This window comes from Sminthopsis crassicaudata, chromosome 1, assembly GCF_048593235.1.
Source record: "Sminthopsis crassicaudata isolate SCR6 chromosome 1, ASM4859323v1, whole genome shotgun sequence".
NCBI lineage: Eukaryota > Metazoa > Chordata > Mammalia > Dasyuromorphia > Dasyuridae > Sminthopsis > Sminthopsis crassicaudata.
In genome coordinates this window covers 73,001,929-73,016,432 of record NC_133617.1, presented here as the reverse complement: position 1 = coordinate 73,016,432, position 14,504 = coordinate 73,001,929, and the positions used below count along the sequence as shown (strand labels likewise).

The 14,504-nt window shown below is 33.4% G+C and overlaps 1 protein-coding gene across 1 annotated transcript in view; it reads right to left on the bottom strand.

The window, feature by feature from the left end:
- The window catches only part of LOC141538895 (DNA (cytosine-5)-methyltransferase 1-like), a 42,482-nt gene that overhangs the window by 25,699 nt on the left and 2,279 nt on the right, over positions 1-14,504 (bottom strand). The window contains exons 2-10 of the mRNA XM_074260835.1: positions 9,983-10,025; positions 8,753-8,860; positions 8,291-8,534; positions 7,554-7,626; positions 6,977-7,061; positions 4,023-4,063; positions 1,917-1,965; positions 1,102-1,185; positions 308-417 (exon numbers count right to left, since the gene is read on the bottom strand). Coding sequence (XP_074116936.1) covers positions 308-417; positions 1,102-1,185; positions 1,917-1,965; positions 4,023-4,063; positions 6,977-7,061; positions 7,554-7,626; positions 8,291-8,534; positions 8,753-8,860; positions 9,983-10,025 — 837 coding nt within the window. The remainder of the gene's footprint in view (positions 1-307; positions 418-1,101; positions 1,186-1,916; positions 1,966-4,022; positions 4,064-6,976; positions 7,062-7,553; positions 7,627-8,290; positions 8,535-8,752; positions 8,861-9,982; positions 10,026-14,504) is intronic.

Here is a 14,504-nt window from a genome sequence, read left to right as displayed (position 1 = left end):
TTATCTTTCTTCCCCTTTTGATCCTAAATCTTTAATAAAGCATAATTTAGAATTATATTAATAATTTTCACTATTTACTAAAGTTTTAATAGAATATAAAAGGATAAAGCAAATAAAATGGCTTTATCTATTTCTCTAAGTAGAAAACTAAATTTGAGGCCCTATGTGAATTTTTCTTTTGTGATTACTTTAGAGGGAAAAAAAAATTATCATCCTAAAGTCAAATGTTTTCTCTTAACTAATTTGTCAAAGTGATTAACACAAGAATCAAAGCTCCATCCCAACTCCATCTCTCTTACACCGTTACCTGAAGGATGTTACTCTATGCTGTGGGAGATCATCATAACTTTCAAAGCCATCTTCATTGGCATCAAAAATGGATAATCGTTCATCCGTTAACATCTCTGGCTCATCCAACTAAGAGATATTTTAAAATTTTACAAAGAAGAATACTATGAGAATATTAAGAGTGCTCAAACTTCTTGCATCAAAATAAGTTCAATTTATTTCTGTTATTGTAACTTATCAAATATTTTCCTAACTACTTAAAATTCTTTCTTATCTTTCTAATCTTAAATATGGTCATGAATAACAAAAAAAAAAAAAAAAAAAACCTAATCAAAAATAACTTAAAGTATCCACATCCTAGTTCCCCCATCTACCTTTCAGCTATTTTTCTCCATGAAATCTGTCAGCTATACTATTTGATCATATTTGAATTTAATCCTATTTCTATGTATTCACAGAAAAATTTCCCCTTATTAAAATGTAATTTTTCATATCTGTTTGTCTTATTTCCATGTCTTACATCAAGGATTATCTTAAGTGCAATATCCTAAGTGCAATTGATCCCCACCCGATCTCAGGTTATTAGTGCTCTTCAATTTTCCTTACATTTTTCTTATTTGTGTATATGCTATACATTTTCTCACCCAGCCCTCACTACCAAATAGAACATAAGCTCATTCAGGGAAGGGACTGTTTCTGCTAGGGCAAAGACTTTTATTTTTATATCCCTAGTGTCCAATATGATTATTTTATACATAAGTACTTAATAATTGTTGGATTAAAAAAGAAAAAAAAAAAAAAAAAAAAACTTACTGCACCATCAGGATCTCCTTGAAAAAATTTTAGGTCAGGATCATCCAGGTACTGCCTGCAATCCATACACTTAGGAGGAGTAGACTATAGGAAATAACACATTAAAAAGTATTTAGTAACAGTTGTAGGAGTTACAAGAGATCCTGACACATTTATTCTTTTAAGATAGCACAGATAAATCCTGGTTTAGTCAAGAAAATTATTTCCCAAGAGTTCTAGTCATATTTTAAGTGTAACAATAAAAAAAAAAAAAAAAAAAAAGCATTTTAAACAATTCGGTAGAAAATTATTTTACAAGAAAAATAAATCACAACTTAATTTAAGTTCAGATTTTCTTATACAGGGTAATACCAAAAAGACAAAACAATAAGAGTTCTTTTTTAATTAAACTCATCCCAAAAAACTATCCCCAACACCAACCACTTAACAGTAGTTTCAAAAAGTTAACATGAATTAGTAATTTGACATCAAAATCAATTGAAGAGAATGGAGAGAATCAATGGGAGAGAAACCAGATAATCGTACCAAGTGCCTCCTTGTGTTGTCCTATTATTATTCTGAGACCTTCCCTACCATAGAATTTAAAAAGTGACAAAATTTAAAGCTGAAAAGATCCTTATAATAGATTATCTGATCCAATTCCTCTGTTTACATATGGGGGGGAGGGGAACCACACAAAAGGTTAAAAGACACGTTTAAAATCTCACCTAGTAAATAGCATTTTTACATTTTTAGTACTAATATCCTGGGTTGTATGCAGAGGAATAATATGTTTAAGAAAAACACTAATATGCCTTAATTCACAAACAATTTACCTTTACAGGTAGTACAGCTTTCCCCTGAACTACTTCTTTTATTTCAGATCTGTATAAAAAGAACAATTAAGCAATGAAAATTCAACACTAAAACTTGGCTTCTGTTAAACAGCTTCTTAGTTCTAATTTAACTCCTAATCCATCTCAGTGAATTCTGTGCAATCTAGGTAGGTTTCTATATGTTCATAGAAAATGCTCTAGTTGCAGTTTTTGTAAAATCTAAAATTCAGAAACTAAAAAGTATATAATACCATTAGTAAAAACTCAAATAACTTGTCAAAATTTGTAAGTCCTTATCTGATGCTTTATGATACATAGACTAGTGGTCCTAAGGATCTATGGTGAAACTGTGAATTAGTCTAGTCATGCTGGAAAGCAATTGGAACTGTGCCCCCCAAAATTAAGCTACACACCCTTTGACTGAATACACTACTAGATCTATACCCCAAAGCTATAAAAAAGAAGAAACAGATTTCTCTATACAAAAATACATAGTGGGGGCAGCTAGGTGGCGCAGTGGATAGAGCACCAGCCTTGAATTCAGGAGGACCCGAGTTCAAATCTGGTCTCAGACACTTGATACTTCCTGGCTGTGTGACCCTGGGCAAGTCACTTAACCCCAGCCTCAAAAAAAAAAAAAAAAAAAAAAAAAAAAAAAAAATAGTGATGCTCTTTTAGTGACAATAAAAAAAACTGGAAACTAAAGGGATACTCATCAATTAGGAAGTGGCTGAAAAAGTTGTGGAATATGAATATGATGCACTACTATGCTATACTATAAGAAATGATGAATGGGATAAATTTTTTAAAATATAGGAAGATTTGTATGGACTTGATGCAAAGAAAAGTGAGCAGAATCAGGAAAAATACTTCTGCAATTGTAAAGATAAATAACTGAAAATTTAGGAATCACAATTGCAAAGAACCCATAATGAAATAAGCCATCCACACCTTCAGATAGAGCTAATTGACTCAGAATACAGACTGAAACTTTTTTTCTTTTTCTTTTAAAACATGGCTAATACAGTAATTTGCTTTACTTGATTCTCAAATAAGTGTAACACTGTTTTTTGGTGTGTTTTGTGTTTTTTTAATTCTTGTCTTCTTGATGATTAGAGTAGAGGCAGACAACTCACTCCCAGTTGATCAATGATGGACAGAGGTAGCTACACCCAGAGAAGAAACACTGGGAAGTGAATGTAAATTGTTAGCACTAATATCTGTCTGCCCAGGTTACATGTACCTTCGGAATCTAATGCTTATTGTGCAACAAGAAAATGGTATTTACACACATGTATTGTATCTAGGTTATATTGTAACACATGCAAAATGTATGGGATTGCCTGTCATGGGGGGAGGGAGTAGAGGGAGGGGGGGGATAATTTGGAAAAATGAATACAAGGGATAATATAAAAAATATATAATAATAAAAAAAAAAGAGTAGAGGCAGAAAGGAAGGAAAAAATTAAAAACTGAAAATTAAATTAAATTTCAAAAAAAGTTTATGATCTATGCTACTCAAGAACAAAACAGAATATATCTCACCAATGTAAAGAATCTTCCAACTATGTTCAGTTATACAGTATCTAATGACTGACCTTTTATTTATTAGAATTCTAATAATATGATGAATTCTATGGGGATAGCAATTTATGAAAGAGGGAAAGACTTCATCTGTACTAATGGGGATACTTATGTTTATAAAATTAAAGCTCTTTCCCAATATAGCACAATGCAAGTCCCTTCTTGTACTAAGAAAGAAAACAAATCCAATGAAGACAAGAGACTTGTCTACTTTCCCACAGGGAAATACAACACAAGTGAGGCTGTGGGGTCCCAGTTGTGTCCTCCTTTTACTGTATCACACTGCTAAACATAGTAATAGACACTAGTTCCAAAAGAAGGATACAATTTATAAAACGATAGGAATTATTCCAGTGACAAGTTCACCTTCTAATTTCTTTAGTAATATCTCAATTGATCTGGGTTCTGATTAGTCCCAATCTCTTACTAGAAATCCTCTAATTATCCCTTCCTTGTTCCCCAGAATAAAATCCTTTAAAACACATGAGGATCAACAAACCCCCCCAAAATTTCAATCCTTACCCTTCTTTGACTTCAAATTTCATTTTCTTTTCCCCTTGTTCCTAAAAGGGAAGTTAAAAATATAGAGGTAAAAAAAATTCATCAAAAGATCATGCTTAGAAAGGCACCACAGCCAAGGAGAATTTGGTTGGTGTCTGCTACTTCACTAAAGAATATGGTAAACATAAAAACAACAAAACACACCTTGATCTCAAGTATTTTATAATCTAGTTGGTATGAATAGCATATGTATTCATTAATATATATATATATGCATTAAATATATAAACACATATGTACATATATATTTTATATACATTCACTAATTTTCTTATGAGAGTAATAAACTTCAGAATTAGAAATGCCACAGGAATTATAAAGAGAAAGTGAAAGTTGACTAAAATATCAGGGAATCATTGTCAGAAGGAATCTCCAAGATCCCACATCTAGTACCCTCTTCCACATAATAATATTCCTAATGAACAGTCATCTGCCAAGGCACATAACAGAGAAAAGCCTAACCTCTCTACTTTTGATTGGAAACTACTAACTAAACTACTAAAGTTGTCATCTAAAGTAGAAATCATTCTTAAAAGAATACACAAGATGTGTATATTTTCCAAATATAACTAATAAACCAAGATTTCTACAAGTGATTGCTAGTGGGTTAGTGTAAGGCCCATTTACATTTACATATTAAAATATTATAAATATTAAAATAGTACAAAAGAATTATTATACATTTCAAAAAATAAATCAAGGCTAGCTAGAAGTGCTATTCTTCCTTCAAAATCAGGCTTAGCATAAAGTGGCTATCTTTATAAGTTTAAGAACATAAGCACTTATGTAAAAATCAAGAACTTCATAGGATGTTTGTACAGGGCTATATTCTTTACAAACACTCCCAACCTCTTTACAAGCTTTGACTAGCTAGGGAACAGGGGAATATATCATAAGTCTATCTTTTTTTCTCAGTCATACAGCTGGGAAAAGCTATTTATGCTCATTGCTTTACTTCCTGATCGTACATCCACATTTCAACCCTTCAGAAGCTGGCTTCAACCACATAATTAAAGTAGAACTACTATCTCCTAAAGTAAATTATAATCAAAATGCTAAGTCCAATAACTTTCCCTGCCTTTAGCCTTCTTGACTCCCTACAGCTTCTCAAGGTGCTGATCACCCTCCTTCCCCCAGATGTTCTCTCACTGTTTTAAGGACAAGAATCCCTTTATATTCCCCTGTTCCCAAGCTAGTCAAAGCTTGTAAATTTCCTCAGCAGGATCCTCATACATATTTTATCCTTTTAAAGGATTATGCCTCAAGGCTCTCTTCGGGTCCTCTTTTCTTTCCTTGGTAATCACATCATCCCTCTTGGGTTTATAACTATTAGCTCAGTACAGATATCTAGCCCTCATCCTTCTCCTGATAAACCTTCACTACCAATACAGCCACACTTAGATATCCCACAGGCATCTCAAACTAAACATTCTCTCAAAAGTCACTGCTCTTCCTAATTTCTTGTGTCAAGAGTACTAATGAACTTTTCATTTGCATAGATCTGCAAACATGGAGTCATCCTCAACCCTTCATTCTCCCTCATTACCCATTTCCATTTAGTTTTCAAGTTTTATGTATATTCAAGTATATAAATCCATATCTTTGAACTCTCCTCCACCTCTCTCCTCACAAGACCACCACCCAAATCATAGTCCCTTTTACTTCACCTAGACTATTGCAATAACTTTCCTGTCTCCAATTTCAATGCCTTTCAATCTATCATCTACACAGCTGTTGAATTGATATTCTAAAAGTGCAGAAGTCAGTTTGTCACTCTCCTGCTCAAGATGCTTCAATGGTTCCCTATTGGTTCTAGGATTACATATGAACTCTGTTTGATCAGCCACTCTTAAGCTGGTCTCACTAGAACTTCTCTGGGGAATTATTGTTCATCCTTTGTTCTCAGAAAGGATAAGACCACACCTTACTCCATGTACTTTACACTCCAAAGACAATTGGTTGAATGCTGCTGCCCATATGTGATATTCCATTTCTCAAGTGTATACCTTACATGGAGGTCTACCTCCATGCCTAGAATGTACTCCTTCCTTACTTAACATCTTGAAAATCCTAACTCCCTTTATGACTCAGCTCAAACACCACCTCTTTCAGGAAATTTTCCTGATCCCTAACCTCATGGTAGTAATGCTTTCCACCTCCCATTCCTCTAAATTGACTCTTCATATTCATAAATATGTATGTGGGTCTGTGATATATATAAAACACATATAGGTATGTGGATAAAACACATCTACAAACTATATTACATATAGATTATACATATATATTATGTAGTTTTATATGCTATATCCACATATCTGTACACACTGTAAATTTAAGGAGAAAAAACTGCTTCGTTCATGGATTTATGTCCACAGAACCTAGTAGATGCCAAATAAATACTTGTTGAATTGAATTAACCAGAACTAACAAGCAGCAAAAATTACAATTTGATAATGTGGGGTTTTTTACCCCTTTCTCAGTTAATGAATTATACTACAAGAAGAAGAATTTATCTTGGTTTCAAAACCCTATCCCTATCCAAGGAAGAGAGGAACTTAAGAAGCTGCCAATTTGAGGGATAGGTAATTCCAAGGAGTACCACCTACTGCACTATATACTCCTTACCTTAGTATACTAGCAACTATTCAGCTCAACATTATTACAAAGAAATCAAGTGGGAGGTTAGAAGAGATGATCTGAAATGTCAAGAGGCAATTACCTCCAATAGCCAACAAATACAAGAATAACTTTCAAACAAAAAAAAACACAATTTTTTTCCAGCATTACTGAAATTCAACATGATGTCCTCCTCATCAAAAATTCCATATATTATTTTCCCTAGAAAAATGGCCATGCGTACAAAGCAAAAAAAAAAAACTGTAACTGGTAAACTTTAAGATTCTTTAAGTTACCTTTTCTTCAAGATCTTCTTCCTTCTCCATATTCATTTCTTGCTTTATTTCTCCAGTTGCCCCTTCAGATTTCCGTTTACTGGATCTGTCATTCAAATGCAACACATCCCAATTTGAAAAGAATACAAACTCTTCATATTTAAACTACTATGATACTGCTCCAATGACTCAAGAGAGTATACTTACCTTGTTTACAAAAAGGTCTACATAATTTATGCTGATTAAAATCCTAATCTGTCTACAAATAATCTTATAAAGTGTCTCTAACTTCATCCCCAAACAATGATTTTGTAAAGACTGAAACAGCACTAAAAATCCACTCACAAAATGAGCTCTCCAAAAGACATTAACAAACTCTTAACATTTAACATTTAAATGTGGTCTTCAGAAATAGATTTTTAATACTTTACAGAGATTATTGACCAGGCCCTCTACAAATGGAGAAATAGGTCTCTCATAAATTACCAAAGTAAGTGAAATCCTCCAAATCCCTTCCACCAATAATTCTAACCAAAATAATATTTAAATCACTATTAGTAAAGAAAAGTTGCCTAATTAAGGCACAGGCCATACTGACCCTTTTGAAAACAGAGATACAATAGTAGGTTGCTTGCCAGAGCTTCTCGTAACCCTTGAGCTAGCTGAAGATTCTGTTTAAAAAGAAAAAGAAACTCAAGGTAAACCCTCATTATATAAATGAAAACAGCACCTGGTCATAAGTACAATTTAAAAAACCTTAAGGACAGAAGCTTAGTACTTCACCAACATGATCAAAACCCTTAGAGAAAAAAAGGGTGGAATGAACATAAGATACAGGAGATATGCTACTTTTTATCCATCCAATTACTCATACTATCCTATGATTCTAATAGAAGAGAACCACAATGTTATTTCTGCTGCATCAAATCAAGGCAACTCATTGGTTCATTTTAACTCCTAAACTGGGAACAAATTGAATTATATAATCTAGCACTTAGTAATAAAATCTACAAAAACTTAAGTGATGAGTTGTAGGATGACAATGCCAAAGATGGCATTTGGGGAGTTTAAGAAAACAAGAAGTGGATTCAGACACAGATTTATTTGAATCTATTTCTTATATATCCTATGTGATCTAATAAAGTAAAAATCATTCACAAGTACTTGTTAACTATTTCTGTTCATGAAAACTTGAGTATTCTATCCTGAAAATCTGTTTTGTACCTGACAGGAGTGAAAAGGAGCAGAAGCTAGAGAGTCTTTCCCCTTCAAGGCCAATATAACATTAAAATTATTATAAGAAACATAAATGTGGCAAAGTTGAAATGCGATTACTTTTAGCCTCGCCATCTGATTTACTTCTTCTAGGTTTTCTGGTTTTTGACAGGGATGTTGATGATCCAGTTGCTTCCTCCATCTCTACTGTACTATCTTCTTCAATACTTTTCTCAAAATCGTCGTCACTTGTATAAGTGCCGTTTTCTAAACAACCATTCACTTTTGAAGTGAGAGGATGGTCTCCGTTCTCCAAAAACAGTTCTTTATTTAACAGGAATTTAACTTTCGACAAGTATCCTTCCTAGAGCAGGAAAGAAACAATTTAAGCAATAATTAGCATCTGAAAGCCTGTAATAAAGGCCAGGTACTTTCCATCAACTCAATCAATCTATTTAATATAAAGACACATCAAGGAAAGGTTTGTGAAAAAAGGCTCATTTCATCTTCCTGCTTTCTTTACAAGTATGCAAATACATAAGGAAATAGCAATGCTAAAAATGGGATGCTAAGAAAACTTACTTCAGAAAGCTCTTCTTTGTGCAATTTGATCTCCAAGTCAAATAACTGATGCTGTACTTCTGCTTGCAGAAATTCATGCAATAGACTTAATTTCTTCTTAACAAATTCCTGGAGAAAAGAGTGATGATTTAGAGTCTCAAGAACTTTCCAGGCATTTGAATTGCAAAGACGCAGGTGAATGACAATGGTAGCACAAAATACAGATTCATAAGATAGAAGTAGAACCATGAAAAGAAATAGATCCTGGAGTAGTTTCCAATTTCCTACACCAGCTCATTTTACAAATGGGGAAACAGGCAAATTGGGTTAAATGACTTGCTCAAGGTCAAGAGCCACCAAGTATCTGAGACCAAATTTGAACTGTCTTCTGGGCTCTGGGACTTGTATTCTATCTACTGTGCCATCTCTCTGCCAGATACAATGAATACAACATTGTAAAAACACTGAACTTCAGTGTGATCATTACCATACTTATTATGAAAGGAACAAAAGTACCTTAGGGCTCAATATCTTATTTTAATATATAATCTATTAAAAAAAAATTTACAAGGGGCAAAGGGGTAAAGATATAGAAAATGAAAATCCTGTTTCTATGAATTGAAGCTTAGTGGATCAAGTTAATAGGATTGAGGAATTCTTAAGATATTAATTAACTGCAGCTTTTAAGAAAGTAATTTTTATTCCTAGCTGTGTGATTCTGGGCAAGTCACTTAACCCCAGCCTCAAAAAAAAAAAAAAAAAAAAAGGTAATTTTTAATTCAACTGTTCTAAAAGAGGGTTGATTAAATACACATTAGTGTTCACTGAAACACAGATTAAGGTAAAGTATTTGGAAATCTATTGTCTTTGAAATAAGTCTCCTGGGATTAGCTTTTGATGATGATGACAAGGACAGACAGAAAACCCTCCACCAACACAAAGTGGTAACTCTTAATTTTTCATCTCAGAGAGCTGCCTGGGGCAACCTGGATGATCTGCCCATGAGATCATACCACTAATATGTGTCAAAGGTATGACCTGAACCCATTTCCATCTGTCAGCCCTCAAGCTACTCAACTTTGTTGCCTCTCTTCTTTTTGTTAAAAACAAACCAAATAAAAATAAAGTAGTAATACTTGAAAACAAACAAAACAAAAACAAATTGATACTGCCTATTAAAAACTAGTACCTTGGATATCTACAAGTAAACAGCCTAATATAAGAAACAAAAATCATCTAAGAAGGAATTACCTTTTCTGTAAGAATATCCTCATCTTTTTCTAAATCTTTGAGCCTGAAAAAAAGAAAATATAATTGTTATCTCTTGAGTTCCAGTCCCACATCACGAATCACTTATTAGACATTTCAAAATGCTGTATATTCCTGGATATTTTAAACTCTCAACATGTTTACAACAGAACACGTGAATTAATGTAAAGGAAAGTGATCAAAACCAGAACAATTAATAGGAATTTGTTGTCATTCAGTCATATCTGACTGTGATCACATTTGGGGCTTTCTTGGCAAAGATACTGTAATATTTCCAGTTTTCTTCTCCAGCTCATTTTACAAATGAGGAAAGAGAGGCAAATAGAGTTAAATGACCTGTTCAAGGTCACACCGTGTCAAATTTGAACTTGTTTTCCTGACTCTGGGATTAGTTTTCTATCTAGAGTGCCTCCTCACTGCCAGATACCATGAATACAACACTGTAAAAGAAAATTACTGAAAAACTTAAGAATCACATGATTAAAGCAATGACCAATCAGGACTCTAAAAGATTAATGTTAAATCATGCTTCCCACCTCTTATAAGTAATGAAATAGAAATACAAAAAAACCTGACAAACTTTTCAACCACTGTCAATGCATCATTTTCTTTTTCATGACTAAATTATATAAGGGAGGAATTTGGGGGGTGGGAGTGGGAGGGGTTGTCTGGAAGGCATCACAATGAAACAAAAAAGGGGAGGAAAACAAAGAAAAGAAGATATTTACATTCACCTTGTTAATCTGCTGTAATCTGAGCAACAGATTAAATGCATTTTTTGTTATTGTTGTTGAGGCAATTGGGGTTGTGACTTGCCCAGGGTCAAACAGCTAGGCAGTGTTAAGTATCTGAAACCTGATTGAATTCAGGTGGTCCTGACTTCCAGGCTGGTGTTCTATCTGCTAAGCCATTTAGCTACCCCAGATTAAATGCATTTTTGAGTGTTTCATAGATAAAATGGAAAACTGTTTCTCTTCCCATCATCCTTTTTTACTGGCCCTTTGAGAAAAACTTCCTTATTTTAATTATTAGCCAAAAAGGTGAAGTAGAGCTGGGAAAGGGACTTGACAGACTCTTGTGTACAGATGGTAAAATGGGTTAAAATTGTTTTTTTTTTTTCTTTTGTTTTTGATTTCTGAAGGCATTTACTTAATCTCAGCTCTAGTCAATCTGTGAATTATCTGACTTTTTTCTTCCCTTAAAAAAAAAAAAAAAGAGTATGTTATTGAAGAGAAGGAAGGAATCTTTTTTTCCTTCCCTTTTCCCCTCCTTTTTTTTCTTCCCATGGAACCTAAATGCTAAAAAGCCCTTGACATTTTGGGAAGCATTGCATACTCTTTAGTGGTTTATAAAAGACCAACAGATCCCTTTCCAAAGATTCATTGAATTTTGAAGATTAGTATCTATCTGCTCTTCGAAGCAGCTCTTGGCTTCAGGTGGAAAGATTCAATGTTTAAGAAGCTACTGGAAACATCTGGTTTTAAATTACTCAAATTACTTTAAATTTAAATTACTTCTTGGAAGCCTGTATCTGGTTATATGTAAATTAGTAGAAATAATAGTACATTTAGAATCCAAGGATTTGGGTTTCATATGAGTTGTTAGTTGCTTCTCTGTATGATTTTTAGAAACCACTATATATACATACACCCTTTTGGTCCCTTTATATGAAAAAAGAGGGAATGGACAGGATAATCTTTAAAGTTCCTTCCAACTCTAATTTTATTATATTACTGATATAAAATGCAAGGTGAGGTGATCCAAGGTTCCAAGACCTACCACACATTTAAATAGAAGTACTCAAAAATCCAGATTTTAAAAAAAAAAAAAAGCTTCAGGGATACATAAAACTTATTTAGGCAATAATCATGAACTGTTGAAAACAAATTTAGACAATAATTGTGGACTGCTGAAAATAAAAAATATCTGTATTTTATTTGATTTTTTAAAATATACTTTTAAAAGATAGGACAAGCTTCAGTTACCTTCATTTTCTTGAGTCTGTCTATGACATTTCCTACAGTTAAAAGCTAGTCAGTAGTAAAGTAAATGTAAAATGTAAAAAAAAAGTAAAGTAAATATAAAGTGTCTAAGGATGGCTTTAGTCCAAAACCAGTGCTTTATCCACTGAGCCACCTAGCTGCCCCCCAGAGCATACAATTTAAAAACAAATAAAAAATCTACTATCAGATGCTCTTTTAAAGTTAGGTTTAAGGCAACCACATATGAGGCAAAATTGAAAATAGCCCATATTTGTAAAATGAGAGCAGCAGTTCCAAAGAAAAGGATAACTTATCACATCTAAGCAGCAAAGGAAAAAAAAAATCAGTTGTATAGTGAGCTTGTCAGCTTTATCCAAAGAGATAACAAATGCCACTACTACCAACTTTATAATAAAGTTACTAATATATACTGCATATTATTAGAAGATAAGAGTTTTATATCAAATTGAATCAAAACATTAATTACTTTAGGAGAATATCTTCTACAGACACAAAATCCCATGCCTTGTGGCTACTCTTAAAAGGTCTCTCCCATAAGAAAGCATCCTTCTGCATCAAGGTGAGATGGGCTAAATTTGAAAGTAAAACTGATTTTATTGATCCCTGCTTCTCTTTGTAGGGCTGGAAGGATATAGAAGGATGTCTTCAACTTTCAGATACTAAGTCGATCTAGTTTGATCCTTAGGCTTCAGGCAGTCTGACACCTCTGTAGGTCACTCTCCCAAAATAGAGAAGGGAAAATAAAGTGTCCTCAAAGGCCCCAGTCTTTTGAGCATGTTGACAATAATCAAAATAGTTTTGAGTAGTGATTATTGGTTTTGTTTTCAATGGCTGAAACAAGTTATTTTTAGAAACTAAATATGGCAAAAATGTACATTTTTTCAGCATTGAAAGCTTAGAGGCAATAAAAGATCTGAAAAGAAGAAAAATATACTTTCTTATCACTTTTAAAATAGCTTCCTAAACCTATATAGATAAAACTTTAGAAAAAAATATAATTTGTTATTCAGTCATGTCTGACTCTTGTGACCTCATTTTGGGGGTTTTCTTGGCAAAGATACTGGAGTGGTTTGCCTCTTCCTTCTCCAGCTCATTTTAAAGATGAGAAAACAGGTAAATAGGGTTGAGCCTCTTTCTTGCCCAGCTAGTAAGCATCTGGGGCCACATTTGAACTCACTTCTTCCTGACTTCAGGCCTAGTGTTCTGTCCGCTGCGCCACCTAGCTGCCCCAAAATATAATTGAAGCCATGGTAAAATTTCAACCATCTGGAAATTTCATCTGAAGGAGTCATTTACCTACTGTAAATATCAAAATGTTTTGTCATTTGTGATAGAAATCCGTCTTCAATCAACACTTATCAAGTCTGTACAATGGTCAAGGACACTGCACCAATATACCTTTCCAACTTTCTTAACTAGAGTATATTGTACCTGGTAAGAACCATCAAGGTGACTGTGGAGTAATCTCAGTCAGAAGAGGGGCTATTTGCCTCTTTTCTAAATGGTTCCCAACAGCCATGTTTTTAAAATTCTCAGGTTAGTTTAAACAACGTTGTGTGATCATCTTTAAGTACCTACATTTCCTTCTAATTTCTAGATTTGGAAGTCAGATAATCAAATTTCTTAAAATTGTATATGTTAAAAGTAAACAAGGGGCAACTAGGGGGCGAGGTAGATAGAGCACCAGCCCTGATTTCAAGAGGACCAGAGTTCAAATGTGGTCTCAGACACTTAACACTTCCTAGCTGTGTGACCCTGGGCAAGTCACTTAATCCCAGCCTCAGAAAAAAAGAAAAAAAGTAAACAGAACCAGAGCACTTGAAAAGATATTATCTTACAAGATGTATAAACTTTATACCTGCATGGATTTTTATGTTTAACATCTGTTTCCTCAGAAGCATTTTATGCTTCCTAGTGATATTTATCTTTATTCTGGACAAGGGAAGCTCTCAGGTAACACAGTTCTGGACATTTTAAGTGTTAGTGGACATAATTTGTATATTTACATAAATAAAATTTTTATTTCTAAAAATAAAATTTATTTTCATTTCAAATCTATAAATTATTCTTCTTTGTACATGAGCATACTATAACAACATGAGTATAAGATACCTTGTACAAAGAAGCTACTTAGTAAATATTTGTTGTAATTAATGGAATATGTGAAATCAACAACTTATCTTCATCACAGTAGTAAACCTTCTTTGAACAGTGCAAATACAAACACAAAACCAAATACAATTATGAGTAAAATAACTATTACCATAGACAATAAAGTTTAGTGCTATCTGGAAATCCCTTCCCAATGGTTTTATGTATTAATGCCTGCAAATTAAGATGATACTGATACTCTTACTACCTTGTTCTGCAACTTGTCATTTCTGCATCCTTACTCTGCCTTTGCTCTACTTATTGGACAAGGATTAGGTTTTCTATAAAGATCCCAGGCTCATGAAGAGGGGAGACTGGGAATAATTATAAATCAAATCATTAAGATGATA